Genomic DNA, 15,085 nt, shown 5'->3' on the forward strand with positions numbered 1-15,085 from the left:
CGTATTATGCTATGGCTAGTCGGGTCTTATGCGGGTATGGGGTGGGTATAAAGCGGGTATGGGTCGGGTATGGAGTGGGTCAGGCGGGGCGGGGCGGGTACGGGGTGGGTCAGGCGGGGCGGGGCGGGGCGGGTATGGGGCAGGTCTGGGCGGGGCGGGTATTACATAACAACCATCCCCGCCCCATCACCCATGGCGGGTATGGATTTTAGACCCATCCCCGCCCCGCGACCCGCCAAAGCTAGACCCATCCCCGCCCCATCGGGGCGGGGATGGGGCGGGTCTCCTACTAGACCCGCCCCAGTGACATCCCTATTGAAGACACATAAATTACAACAAATAAGGTTTGTCACATTGGTTAGGTAATGATGTTTTCCCCCAAGGAGCCTGGGTTATTTGATAATTGTTGTTTTATTTTGATATAGGTTAAATCATGAAATTAAAAATACTAGATTTTTTTTACAAAAAAGTTAATAATCAACAAGAAGAGGGTTCCACTTTAAAGGCAAATTTGAATCCCGAAAGTAATTTGAGTGATGATAATTAGCAAAACACAAATTTTGAAGGGCAAAAAAGAGATGTTTTGGTTGTATACATAAAAAAAAAAATTGTTGTAGAGTTTAGTGTTGAATCTTTGATTGATGATTTTGCTACTATGAAAAATCGTAGAGTACGATTTAACTAATTTTTTTTTTTTTTTGTAACAATAAAATACTAGTTTATTATTATTATTATTATTATTATTATTATTATTATTATTATTATTATTATTATTATTATTTTATCAATCTACTCCCTCTGTCCCAGTTTACTTGCAACATTTTGACTGGACACGCTTGCCGATGCACATTTTTGACCGTTGATATCTTTTATTATATATTTATATAAGTTATAAAAAGTTTACATTAAGAAACTATACATTAAAATAGACCCAACAACATCTTACATGATTACATTTACTTTCATATAATAGTTAAAAAAGATGGTCAAAGGGAGATGTGTGAATAGTGCAAAAAGTCAAACCGTTGCAATTAATTTGGGACGAAGGGAGTATTGTTTAATAAGTCCTACCCCCAGGACTTGAAAATCCTGATTTCGCCCCTGTTTTTATGCATGCAATAATAAGGTACTCGTATTAAAATACAAAAAAAAGACTTCGTAATTAGTCATAATAATAATCTTATATACATTATTCGCGTCCTTGAAATATGGAAATGAAACAAAAAAATTGAAGGGGCTCCAATATAAGTATATTGTTATGCATTAATATTATAATGTTTGGTGAACGGAAGGGGCAATAAGCTCAACAAGGCAGGTTAGCGTTAGCCTCTCTCACTATGTTGTAGCCTTTCTCTCTCCTTCGCCCCTCCTCCTTTGTCTTGCTCGTTTCTTGGCTCGAATCCTACCATTTTTAGTTGAAAATTAAACTAACATTTAAACTTTGTACTATTAATTTAATATTTGGTCAATTCATATTTTCATATCATTGTTAAATGTCACCTTCATATAGGCAATGCAAGATCTTCCCCTTATCCTTGTACTCCAAACACTTTACCAAATTTCAAGGGGGATGACACAATCTTTTTTGTCATCTATATACTTGTATTGATATTTATTTATGCCTTCTCAATTTTATTTTTTTATTTTTTTATTATTTTTTTTAATAGAGATATATAATAATGCTCTTGTATGTATGTGTATCTTACCCATTTTGAACAAAAAAAACTAATGTAATCCCTCCGTTCCTTAATTACATACCTAGTTTTTTTCATTTAATACTATTCGTATAACATAATAGAGAGAAATAGATATATAATTAAGGGACGGGGGGAGTATTGTTTTATGTTTAGACCTTATGTACTGGCTAGTAATAAGTCAAATTACTCCCAAATAAATTTTGTGTACTGGCTAGCTAGTAATAAGTCATTGTTAGTAATAAGTCATTGTGATATAAATGACTTTAAAAAACGAAGAATTTTCTTTTTTAACCAAACCAAATCAAAGGAAAAGAAAGATATAGGTAATTTTCCTTCTAAATCAATCGTTTAGCTTGTTTTGGAATAGAAATTCATAAATAGTTATCTTGGTAAATACTTTTGTTGATTAACCATTTTGATAAAAAATTCATATAAATGACTTTTTGTCTTTGTTATTCATTTAGGTGTAATATATATATATATATATACAAAGTATATGATGGTAAATATCCTGAAACAAATCACAAGATATTTACATACTTACGTAGTATATTCTAACTAATAAAAATATTTTGGATATCCATTCATCCTCTATTCCACAATTCTATATTTTTAAAGCAAAAACAAGACTAAAGTAAAATCATTGCTCTCGCTATACAATGATATTAATCATGGTTCATGCTACTTGAATAAAAATAATATAGCTGAAATGTCAATATTATACGAAGTATATTTAATTGTCATTTAAAAAAAAAAAAAAAAAAGTTGGACAAAGCATCACATAAATATATACATACATGATACATAGGCAAATATTAAATTCCAAAGACTTGGGAGCTAGAGGAATCAATTCGATATAATGTTAGAGAGATGCAGAAAAATTATATAGTTATATATATACAAGTGTGTCTTTTATAACCAAGAAATTGCTTGTCACACTCATATTTCCTATATATATTCGATTATACGACTATACCAAGCTAACCTAGCCTAGATGTGGTAGTTGTCTAATCGCAGTTAGCAACTTGATGAAATTTTTATAATTAAAGCAACAACTTACAAATAGTTAATTTTTTTTAGGTGCTGATTTTGGATCATTATTTAAAAGGAATTGGTGTATAAGTTTACATTATTGTAATTTAATGATATTTCGTTAATTATTTTCATTTACTTGTACTTTTTGGTGAAAAGTACACGAAAAAGATGGGGGAAGGGTTTGACATGCATGCCTGATGCCGCGAGCAGCGAGCTAGATAATTTTAAACCACCAACTAAGCATTATCAATCAAGGATCAACTAACATGAGGATTTGCATCATTATATGCTCTGTTTATTTAGTAGCACTTCATTTAATCTAAAATGTTTAGTATATTTTTTGAAACCGCATATTATAAAATGTCAAAAAACACATTTACCAAACATGCTCTATAAGTCTAACTCTGCATGCTTAATATATATTCTGTACTAATTACTTTTCTTATATCGTCAGTTATTTGTTTTGTAATAACATGATAATAAGTCAATGATCGTCATTTAGAATGCTTTTTCTTAATATGCTGATTTGATATCTTGAACAAAAAAGTACAGCACAAATGAATATTTCCTCTATAATCTATGTAGCAAACATCACTAATTAAACATTAATCAGCTCCATATTAGCTGCTAATCATTACTAGCCACTTGAGCTAATATATACGTTAACTTCATTTTTGTTTTGGTCAATTTTAATAAAGTCGTACAAGTAGCTATTAAAGAATTAACCTATGGTGTTTATGTTAATACATGCCAGGTATTCGGAACATGTAGTAGGTTTAATTTATTATTTTTTATATAAAAAAAAAACAAATATAAAGCCGCCACATATATATAATAGGTATCTTTATTAATTATCACTTCGTTTTGTGTTTAATCTGTAATCTGTATCAATTTAATTAAAGAGCCAAATTATTAGTATGTACTCCGTACTAGCTAATTCCTAAAATCCTAATTGTACACATGTATGTAGTGTTTTTTTTTTTTCAAATCCTTGTGAATCAATACATTATCATTTTGTCGATTAATATTAAGTTGAGTGCATGAAACTGCACTTACAGCTAATTTTACATGTGTACGTGATGTGTCTGCTCAAAAAGATTGTAACTTTTTTCTCTTTTTATTTTTTTTTTTTTATTTTTTTTTTCAGTGAGAGGATTCTTTAATTTCTTAAAGGGTAGGAAATGGAATGTTCTTTCCTAAAGGAATTGGTATACAGATATACTCATCTAGTGGGTCCATGTACCATAGCTACATAGGCTTCAATAATCGATTGATCGATCATCCAGACATTTACAAATTCACAAAAGCCGACTAGCATGATACGAAATAGTGATGAATTAAAATTTACATTCAATTAAATTCATATTTAAAATAAAAAAACACTTTAACTTTTACGTTATTCATATAAATTACTTCACTTACTTTCATATAATCAAATCTTGCTAAAATTGTGTTTCATTCTCCTTAGACTATTATAAGATTAACCGATCGATAAATGTATCATAACCTCAAAAATGCTTAATCATACAAAAATTGTACTAAATCAATATAAGACCATTACATTGATTTTCTTAATTAATTTTTAATTCTCAACCATATATTATATTTCCACACATGCATATATATAATATATCTACTGATGAAAAAAAATCTGAAGGTAGCCAACAAGACAACCACATATAAATGGGTGATACAAGAGACATATGCAGAGTAAAGTCTGAAATGGATTTGTAAAAGATATTATGTAAAGCACCATCACATTATTAAGAAAAAATATAATGGTCATTAAATGCGATATGTTTGTATTATGTATGATTAATGTGGGTATAGTGGATGGATCAGCTTTCACCATATATACCTTTGCCTAAATGTGGGGGAGGTTACCGTGTGACTAGGTCTAGGTGTATGTATATGTGCTACAATTATTTGGTGAAACTATATGAAGTATCATCAACACTTTCATTTCAATTCTTTGTTGTTACTTTCAGCAAGCTAATTTAAGCTATATATGCCAAGTTTCACTGATTTTATTGGCCCACATTTATATCCCCAGTAGATCTAGCTATTTTTAATATTAATGAGTTTGAATAGTACAGTGTACATATAAAATATGGCCTTCACCTTTGGATGCTTTGAAAGGGTTTTTTTTTTTTTTTTTTTATTTGTACATAATACTAGCAGTCTATCTAGATTGTACAATTATTGTGCATATTAGCAATGCGACCTTAGTAGCTTCGAATGGTCACTCACTATATATGCATGGAGCTGCATTTGCATTATATTGGGTCAGTATTTATATTTGTACTTGCGTTATATTTTACCCGCCCCATGCACATGCATGCATGCAGTTACCTATGCTTTAAGTATATTGTACGGAGTTCTTCATTTTTCTGTATTATTATCATGTGCTCTGCCTTAATCCTTAACACATTAACAGTTACCTTTTGATTTTATTTTTAGGAGAATTTAACCATAATCAGTATGTTTGATTACCGTGCTCTTGTCTTTTTTTTTTTTGTTCAAAGATATCATTATGCATGCTTGCTTTGTAATAACCTTTCAATAACTCGGATTTTATGCACGCAACTTAGATTATATGGTTATTATCTATGTCCAACTACTAGAGCTTAATTGGTTATATTAATGCCTTATGCATCTATTATGATCAATTTGACCAGTTGTTTATCATGGTATGTATTAAATACCATTAAGACTTAATTAATTAGAAAGGTTAGCCTATATTGTGTTTGTAAATTAATATGTTTATTCCATTATTATGAAAATAAAATAGTGTATACTCCAACGAACACTTCATGCATGGTTAATTTTATTATTCAATTCAACTTCATGCCTTTTCGTGCAACTGCTTATTGGATTGCACAATACAAGATAAGAAATCTTAAATAATGAATTCAATGGCCATTGAAATCTCTTATTGTGTTGTTCACTATGTGATTGGAGTAAACTCAGCTTATAACTCTAATGTACGCGTGTAAGTTCCTCAGAAAAATTAAGCCAACAAATGATCTGATGAACATAATATCATGTTGGGATATAAAAATATATTATCTTATTAAAATGCAATGGACTTTGAGGGCTCATAGGGGCCAAGCTAAGGAAAGATCATAAATCTTGGTTAGTTCTTGAAAAAATGGACACACTTTATATTAATAATGTAGTTTTGAACTGCCTAGTGCCTTAGATGTAACATGCACTATTAGTATGGAGATTGGAGAAGAAGCTAAGACTTTAGCAGTCTGACAACACAGAGAACGAATTGAACATAGTCACAAATAAATATTACTTATAATGTGAAAATGTACTGACAAATTTAGTCGACGTAATCTTAGGTTGTAACTTGCTTTTGTTAAAATAGATATTGCAATGCAGGAAGAGCCAACTTCAATACTTTCATTTTGACAATGACATCTGCTTTGTAGTTTTGTGATCTTGTGAAACCACACTCTCCAACCCAAAGTTGTACCATGGAGCCAACGGAATAATTACTACTTCATTTCACTAAAATTGTGGCATGCCAACTATTTCACTAAAATTAATTACAGTAAAACACTATAATTGAAAACGCGATAGTTTTTTTTTTGGTCAAAGTGTTGCAATTTTAGCGTAACAAAGAAAGTAAAAGGGTTGCCAAAAATGAGAAATGGAATGTACAAAAATACAGGGTAAGGCTACAAAGGTACCGTCTTTCCGGTTTTTTTAAACAAAGTATAATGTAATCCATTACTCATTTACTCCCTTTGTTACAACACAAAGTTCTTAATTTATGTTATAGTTTTAGTGAGTAAAAAAAAACTACTGTAGTAGATTTATTGAATCCCATTCAAACTTACGTAGGAAAAAGAGTATGTTATAGATAAATAAAGGGAACATGCCATTTAGTAGTTTTTTTTTTTTTTTTTTTTTTTTTGAGGGATGCCATTTAGTAGTTCATACTTTGAGTTTGAGATGTTATTGTGGTCACAAAGTCTGATGCGCCCACAGTCTAATATCGATAGAATTGGCAACAATCTTAACAGACTACTAACAAGGCCACAAGGGAAAAGGCAAAAGAAAGCCCATTGCTCGCCTTGAGCGAATTGGGCCAATGCAAAGCAATTTTAGCCAATGGGCTTAACCAAGGTTGATTACACTTTTCCTATAAAAAAAAATGGATCAAGTTACGCACAAGAATAGGACGCCAATAATAACATTGCATATCCATATTTTCAGTCCCATCTATTATCTAGTCGTCTAACACTCGACCAAAACCCTTAGCCATGTTTTGAGCTTGATGCAAGCGTTCCATGCCTTTGCCTTTGCCTGTGACAATGAGACCGAAGCTGAGCTGGCAGCCATCATACCACACTTGCCTACAAGGAATTAACCTCCTTGTGTATTGACGGGGATGGATGGATTGGTGTTGTTACAAGATTAGGTACACGTAAGTACGTAACTAAGGATCGGACTCATCGGAGTACATAAATACACTATACGCGGAGTAGTATATATAATTGTGGATTAGAACTTGGTTAGTTCTACTTAATAATGGTGGTGAACAACAATTCTATGGGCTGATAATATTATGTTATACTATTGGGCCCATAAGAAGAAAATCCCATGCCAAATAACTATGCAGCCCACTAAATTCAGAAAACAATGGATCAATATATTTGCTTTGGTGATTAAGATAGCACGCAATGGCCTACCATTTGACAAAAATGCTACTCGCAAGTAGCAAGCAAGATAAGCATGAACCAACTCAAGATGTGACGGTACCCTTTTAACTTAGTGTGTTTGCCAATTAAGTGCACATTTATATTACACAGCACTGCATACACATCCTCTTCTACCAACCCCAATTTCAGACTAACATCACCACCAACTCTTCCGCACCTTCATCTTCCATGGCTAATCACCGAGACTACGCAAACTCGGGTTCGGGAGGTCCTAACATGAGGTGGAGCCAAGGAGCTGCCTCAGACGGCAGCTGGTCATACAATTGGGGGGCTGGTTCGGTCCCGGATGGCCCTAGCTTTGGTTTTGGGTCAGGCTCGGCGACATCACAATCAGATGGTGGCAGCGGTAGTGGGTTTGGGTTTGGGTACGGTTGGGGTGCTGGAGCAGCAGGTCCAGGTCCAGGTCGTCCAAGGCAAAACCAAAATGAAGGGTTTGGTGAATTTGGTCAATCACATATGCCACCCTTTGGGGCTAGGTTCTACTATGGTATGCCATTTACAAACTTTTATGGGGGGCCGATGTTCGGACCACCTAGACCGCAACATGGCACTCATCATAGTGGACGTGCTAGACAAAGAGGTGGCGCTGATCCTAGCTAACTAGTTGTAGTAGTTCTGCTACAAGACACTGTTATCAACATTTAGCGAATGTAGATAATGCTTAGCTTACTTGTTCATCTATACATTAATAAGGATGATGTATTACTATTTTATTAGTATTGCCTAGTATGTAATTCCTATCCTAGTTACAACACACAATAATCCCACTCCTTCGCATGAACGATTAATATGCGTATATGGTCACAGACAACACCTTTTTATGACTTTGGAGAGCATCGTACATCGTGATTGGAATTTCAATACCAAGTCTCAAAAATCTCTAAAAAAATAGTTTAATTTTGTGTATTATAACCTTTAATTTTAGAGAATTTTAAAACTTTTTTGGATAAGAAAATAAAGCGATCAAGATACATCTCATGAACGTGATGAGACCCAAGGAAACCATTTGGATGCTTAGAATTTTCCAATATGTCTATTAATTTTTATCAACCCGATCCGTTAAGAACATGTCTTTTAACATTGATCAAGGTCATCTTGGGCCTTTACGTGATCGAGTAATTAGTGTAAAGGATTCCAAATAACCTTTTATGACCAAACAACCTCATCATTACTAGAGTTTTCAATATTAGGTTTTGAAATTTTTTAAGATAATTAGATGTTTATTATGGCCTTCAAATACAAAAAAATTACCACGCATTTATAGTAGCAAAAAAGATAGAGATTGACGTGTTTTTAATGGATCTCTCAAGACTATACTGTTGTCTGGTAAGCCACTAGATCAGTTGGGTCCATTTATTTTGTCTTTAAAATATCAAGTTATCCAAATCTGAATACGTCTCATTGCCATTGACTCAAGAACATCTCGAACCTTTATGCGACCTATTTAATATAATTTGCGTGATTGAGTACTGAGCGTACATTGACATGAGTTGACCATTGTAAGTAAAGGTAATGATAGATGTTATTAGAATGGGTTCTAGACGATCAAATTCATGTCAATCAATTTATTTACTCCGTATATTATTTATAATTGAACTAGCTCTATCAATGATCATAAATAAATAAATTATATTGTGTTAATCATGAACCTAGTTTCAAACTTACAATTAATATGAAGTCAATTATAATTTAATCAACTTTGTTGTGTTTTGTGTAGAGTATTGAGAAGGAAAAACCGAAAAACCCTAGACAAGAAGTATTACTACAAATTTAATTCACCTCCCGGAGTCCCGGTGCCGGCCTCCCTGAAATGCAACTGATTTCTTCTCTCTCTTCGCCGCCGCCATTGAAGCACTGCCATCAAGGTCAGCTTTTCTCCTCCCCCCTGCTCTCTTTCTCTCTGTAATTTCACAATACTATGAGAAATTGGAACTTAAATGTAATTTAATTTTAGGTATTAGCAGCATGTCAGGACTGTCACTTGGAGAAAAGAACTTCATAAGAGGCGGTATTGCTCAGGATCTTCGTTGTGATGGTCGAAAACGCTTATCTTACAGACCTATTCATGTTGATACTGGGGTCATTCCACAGGTCTTACTTCTTATGTCCAAACTTTGATTTTTTGGTTTTCTTCTACTTGAGTGTAATTAATGATCCTTCAAACTTGGAAATTGAGATTACTGTTTTTGTTAATTATAGGCAAATGGTTCAGCAAGAATTCGAATTGGGGGAACTGATGTCATTGCTAGTGTCAAGGTTAAATTCTTAACATTGTTTTGGAAACCCTCTTTTGTGATGAATTGAGTTTTCATCAACTTACTTTTGGTTGTAATGTGTGTGTTTGATCAAGTGCAGGCTGAATTAGGGAGACCCAATTCGTCTCAACCCGATAAAGGAAAGGTTTCCATACATATTGATTGTAGTGCTACAGCTGCACCTATCTTCCAGGTCTTCTTTTTCTTTCTATTGTTTTATCTCTTAATTGATTGTCTATTAATTCCCTTTATCACCCTATAAAGGAGTAAGTATATGACTTTGAGATGTTCAAGGGATAGTAAGTCATTTTCTTGTACTAGTGGCGGTATTTTATAATTTGTTAATCTTGGTCATATTGAACGATGGAGAATGAAATAGGTTTACACAAGTATTATGTAGCAAAATCAAGTTGAATCTTAGATTGTAAAGGAGTTGGACACTTGGACAGGCTGTTGTTTCTGCAAAGATTAAGTATTCATTCCCTATAATTTATTCTTGAATTCTGTATGTCATGTTAGATTAGGAAGTAGTCTTTCATTCCAACCTCCTGTGATTTTGTATAGATTGTTGAATGCCGTATCTCAAATGTTTTGGTGTCTTTTTCCTGTGGTTTTGTTTTGTTGGTTGGCATCATTTGAACTACAATTTTTTATTTTATTTTTTTCAAAAAGAAGAGTAAGAATGTAAGCTATGCATCCAAATGGCTTTTCGTAGTCTAAAATTCAGTTGCTGACAAGTGACAACATATAAGTTATATAATGTTTGAACTCCATCTTTTGATAATTTTGTTACCCTGTATACTAGGACAAGTGAATATACATGTTGCTTATTGTTATGACCAGTGATCATGTTTATATTAATTAATTACTGTACATGTCTTGTGTCACAGGGCAAAGGGGGTGAAGCATTATCAACAGAACTTGCCGCTGATCTTCAGCGTTGCCTCTTGGGTGGTAAAAGTGGAGCAGGTAGGAAATTTTGGTTAAGCTTAAGCATATGTAAACTTGGTGTGTTTTATTAAGGTGAAAGAGCTGTGGATAATGTGTGATACACTTTATTTTAGGAGCTGGAATTGACCTTTCATCCCTGTCTATCGTGGAAGGGAAGGTATGTTGGGATCTTTACATTGATGGCCTTGTGGTTAGTTCAGATGGGAATATGCTGGATGCCTTAGGTGCTGCAATCAAGGTATTATGTACTTTTTTTTTTTTTTTTTTTTTTTGGGTGCCGCTGCCAACCTTTTTTCTAATATGTTCATTAAATTAGCTTGGTCTGTTATCATATTACCCTATGCCCTCTGAGATCCGTGTCAGTCAAAACTTTGAGAGCTTGTTTCATTTTTTGTTAAATTCAAATCATACAGGAGAGTTGAGGAAGGATACCTCATCCTACATTAAGGTGAAGAGAATTTACTCTTCTACTCTCAAAGTCTCAATTCCCCTTTTGTAGTCCAGTTACTGCTGTACAGCTTTCAACTTTGTTTGATGGATATACTGTACTTACATAAGGTCAGGTCAAGCCAACCCTTTTAATGGAGCTATATGTCCTTGAGGTTTTCAGAAGCTTTGCATCTTAACTTCTATGAAAAGAGGATGCTAGGCGTTGAAATAAAGAATCATTTTTATGAATATAAGTGAGTGGCACATGTTCCAGAATGTACTCACAATTTCCGTGGACATCTGTGTTGCTGCTATAGTTGTGACATTGGCGCTGGCATTCTTCTTTAAGCACTACAATTATACTTGATGGTCTAGAGTTCATGTGTTGCTGATGTCACTTTATTACAGGCTGCTTTAAGTGACACCGGCATTCCAAAAGTTAATGTCATTGCTGCTGATTCGACATCTGCTGGTGATCAACCTGAAGTTGATGTTAGTGATGAAGAATTTTTACAGTTTGATACTTCTGCAGTCCCTGTCATAGTAACATTAACCAAGGTTACACAACTTTCATCATGACATTCTTCTATAAAGCATAAATTTATTTCACCCATCTTCTCTTCAACATTTAATCAAGTTTGATGCTCTTTTGTAACAATTCTATGCATCATGCAGGTAGGAAAACACTACATAGTTGATGCAACAGAAGAGGAGGAATCTCAAATGAGTTCCGCAATGTCCGTCTCTATCAATAGAAAGGGACTTATATGTGGTCTTACCAAGCGTGGGGGTGCAGGTGTAGATCCAAGCATAGTCCTTGATATGATCTCAGTAGCAAAATATGTGAGCGAGAATTTTATAAACAAATTAGACTCCGAGATAGCTGCTGCAGAAGCTCGTGAGGAAGAATCATGAAGATTTGTTTTACATTTTATAACTAAGCTCCAATGTTTTTGCAGAGTATTGAATTTTGACCTAGGAAATTATGTTTCATACAGGTAGATTGTTTGTAACTTTGTTAGTGTCATAATATAGTTAAAAAAAAAATATAGTTAATGTTACAATTATTATTGATGGCTAACATTTTATCCCAGTATCATAGATCTCGTTAAACAATGCTTAGTATGAGATTAATTTAAATGCCTGAAACCGCTTCTTCAAGTGCTCTCCAAATGATCAGATTATGCAGCAGTACATCATGTCATTTCCGATAATGGTATCCTTTGTATGATTATTACTCCGTATTAATTGTGCATCTTTACATTAAAGGATTATATGCTTGGCTATCACATATGACAGATTGTACCTGCATTAAACACTCGTACAATCGTATTTCTTACAGACGTTACAGTATATCTTAAATAAAATTACAAAGTATTTAAAATTAAAATCGAAATACTTGGGCCAATGTTTGATGTAAGAAAAGGGTTGAACTGTTCAAATAAGCTTGGGCTAGGCCTAAAAACCTTACTAACAAAGCACACAAAGACACAATCTTTAGCTTTACCTCTCTCCTCCAAAAGTCACAAATAGATAAGGAAGTCGGGAGGATAACCATTTTTCAACTTCATCTTCTTCCTCTCACTCTCTCTCAAAAATGGCGCAGACTCTGGCGACGCCAGTAGCACCATCAGTGTCTCTAATATGCAACACTAAGCCTTCGATTTCTCTCTCCTCATCTTCTCTCTCTTTCCGCTCCATAAACCCTTCCAAGGTACCAACTTTCTGCTTATTCTTGTTGTTATTTTTGCTGCTAATATATATTCAATCAGACTAACTGATGAATGATTTTGAATGTAGTATGTTGGTGGGTTAAGCATAAAATGTGTTCGTGTTGGTAATGTTGAAATCCCAAACAACAAAAGGGTGGAATACTCTCTTCAGTATATCCATGGAATTGGGCGTTCTAGGGCTAAGCAAATTCTTTCTGATTTGAGTTTGCAGAACAAACTCACTAAAGAATTATCTGATGATGAACTTATCCAGGTCAGAGATGAAGTCTCCAAGTACATGATCGAGGGCGACCTGGTATTTCTCTTATTTTTGTTAAATTTCTACTGATTTTAATTTATGTGACTGCTGAATTTTGTAATTCAAGTAATTTTTGACTTTGGGTTGCTGGTTTAGTTACAATTATAATCTGGGCTTTTAGTTGTTTGAAGAAATTAGAAGTTATACTGTTGATGGAATATGTTCATTCTTGATTGAGGATAAAATTGTTCAAATTTTTTGGGATGTTTTGATAATTTAACTTGGATACATGTTAGATTGAGTACTATTTTTCAATGTAATAGGTTGTGAAAATTGATAGAATTTTTCAATGTAATAGGTTGTGAAATTGATAGAATTAGTGATGTATTGTTCTTGATTGGAATTTGGGAATGTATTTGTGTATGCAGAGGCGATTCAATGCTATAGCAATTAGGCGATTGAAGGAGATACAATGCTACAGAGGGATAAGGCACATTCAGAGTTTACCTTGCCGCGGACAACGAACCAAGAACAACTGCAGGACTTTGAAGAGGGGAAAAAGAGTTCAAATTGCTGGCAAGAAGAAGCCCCCTGGTCCTAAATAGTTGAACTGGTTTGCCTCTTTTCTCTTCCTGTAATGTAATTGGTTGCAATATGGGCATTCGGCTTTTCTAATTGTAGTTGCTCAGAATGCATTGCTTGTAATTTTGTAATTTTGATTAATATCTCCAGCAGTTATTGCTTCAAAGTTTAAATTTCCTTATTTGCTTATTTCTCATGCTCCTTCACATGTTTTGCATATGTTTAATGCTCATTCCTTACAAATATATGTCCTGTTAGTCCTTTTCGTATGTCTGTGTCATTTAATCCATACACCTCAGGAAGCTGTACCCTCTTTCTTAGTTAGTTCAGAAAGCCAGAAATGGTTTACCCCCTCTTGACTCCAATAGTTGATGGCAACTTAGAAAGTTTAAGGGCTATATACGCTGAATATTAAACTCTTAACACCTTACACTTTAGTGAGGAATAGTAAGTTGATGTTCTAGAAAGGTTAGCATAACTTTTTCACCAGCATGTATTTTTACTCTACCTGACCAGATTTGAGACAACCTTTCTCTTAGATGAGCTACAATAGCTTGAATACAAAATGTCATAAATTTTACCCTTAAGCACAAACTTTTCTTCAAGTTTTAATCCATACATTATCGTGCTGTTGTGCATATTTCCATTTCATAAAACAATTTTGCTGAAATATGTGCTGCAGCTCCCATTATTCGATCACTCCTTTCTACTCTCCTTTGCCTAGCAATCTAGAATACATTCTTGAACTACTATCTTCACTAGTGTATACTATGACATTGTTTGGACCCATATACGAGATGCATCCCGAGGTCATATGATATTGTTTGGACCCATATACAACCATAAGTCGGCTACATAAAGGTCCCATGGAAGCCTATAGTCAATATAAGAGGCGTGTACGGAAACTGATAGATTAGATGCTTAAAGGCAAATTAGATGGTTCCACCCACCCAATTAGACTCCCGGAGGGTATTAGGGTTTATAGGTAGCTTCTCGGCAATTTTTGTTTCAGGGACTAAAAAAGTAAAAAATTGGAAAAATTGAAAGTTATAATACACGCTTTTTGGCCAATTTCAGAGGTTTCGGGACCTAGTGTCGAAAAGTCTCGAGATACCAGGGGATACATCATAGGGTCATATAATGTCGTTTGGAACCATATATGATCATTATATGTTGCCATAAATGTCCTTGTTAGCCTCGAGTTTATGAAATCGGTGCAAGTTGTAAACGCGTAAATTGACAGTTTGAAGGTATATTGGATGGGTTTACCCAAAAAAAGGACTCTCGGGGTATATTAGGGTCCATGAGAAGCATCTCGACAAATTTTGTTTCCGGATCCAAAAAAGTGAAAGATTGTCCAAAATTGAAGGGTATAATACACGATTTCGGACCATTTTTTGACATTTTTTTCAAAAACTAAACTAAATAT

General features: G+C 34.0%; 2 protein-coding genes across 3 annotated transcripts; both read left to right on the forward strand.

Moving 5' to 3' along the window:
* Positions 1-9,140: 9,140 nt before the first annotated feature.
* LOC110714288 (exosome complex component RRP42-like) lies at positions 9,141-12,219 on the forward strand. 2 transcript variants are annotated; one of them, XM_021892792.1, is made up of 8 exons: positions 9,141-9,333; positions 9,433-9,559; positions 9,668-9,724; positions 9,824-9,916; positions 10,614-10,692; positions 10,788-10,912; positions 11,512-11,661; positions 11,779-12,219. In XM_021892792.1, exons 2-8 carry the CDS (start codon positions 9,434-9,436, stop codon positions 12,016-12,018), a joined length of 870 nt encoding a protein of 289 aa, XP_021748484.1. In that variant the 5' UTR covers positions 9,141-9,333; position 9,433; the 3' UTR covers positions 12,019-12,219. The 2 variants fall into 2 exon arrangements, with proteins under 2 accessions (XP_021748484.1, XP_021748483.1); XM_021892791.1 differs by having other exon boundaries at positions 9,142-9,333; positions 9,423-9,559.
* A 384-nt stretch (positions 12,220-12,603) lies between these two features.
* LOC110714360 (30S ribosomal protein S13, chloroplastic) lies at positions 12,604-13,845 on the forward strand. Its single transcript, XM_021892868.1, has 3 exons — positions 12,604-12,817; positions 12,904-13,131; positions 13,503-13,845. The coding sequence occupies exons 1-3, from the start codon at positions 12,701-12,703 to the stop codon at positions 13,677-13,679; spliced, it is 522 nt and encodes a 173-aa protein (XP_021748560.1). The 5' UTR covers positions 12,604-12,700; the 3' UTR covers positions 13,680-13,845.
* The last annotated feature ends 1,240 nt before the right edge of the window (positions 13,846-15,085 follow it).

The sequence above is a fragment of the Chenopodium quinoa genome, unplaced genomic scaffold, assembly GCF_001683475.1.
Source record: "Chenopodium quinoa cultivar QQ74 unplaced genomic scaffold, ASM168347v1, whole genome shotgun sequence".
In the NCBI taxonomy this organism is placed as follows: domain Eukaryota; kingdom Viridiplantae; phylum Streptophyta; class Magnoliopsida; order Caryophyllales; family Amaranthaceae; genus Chenopodium; species Chenopodium quinoa.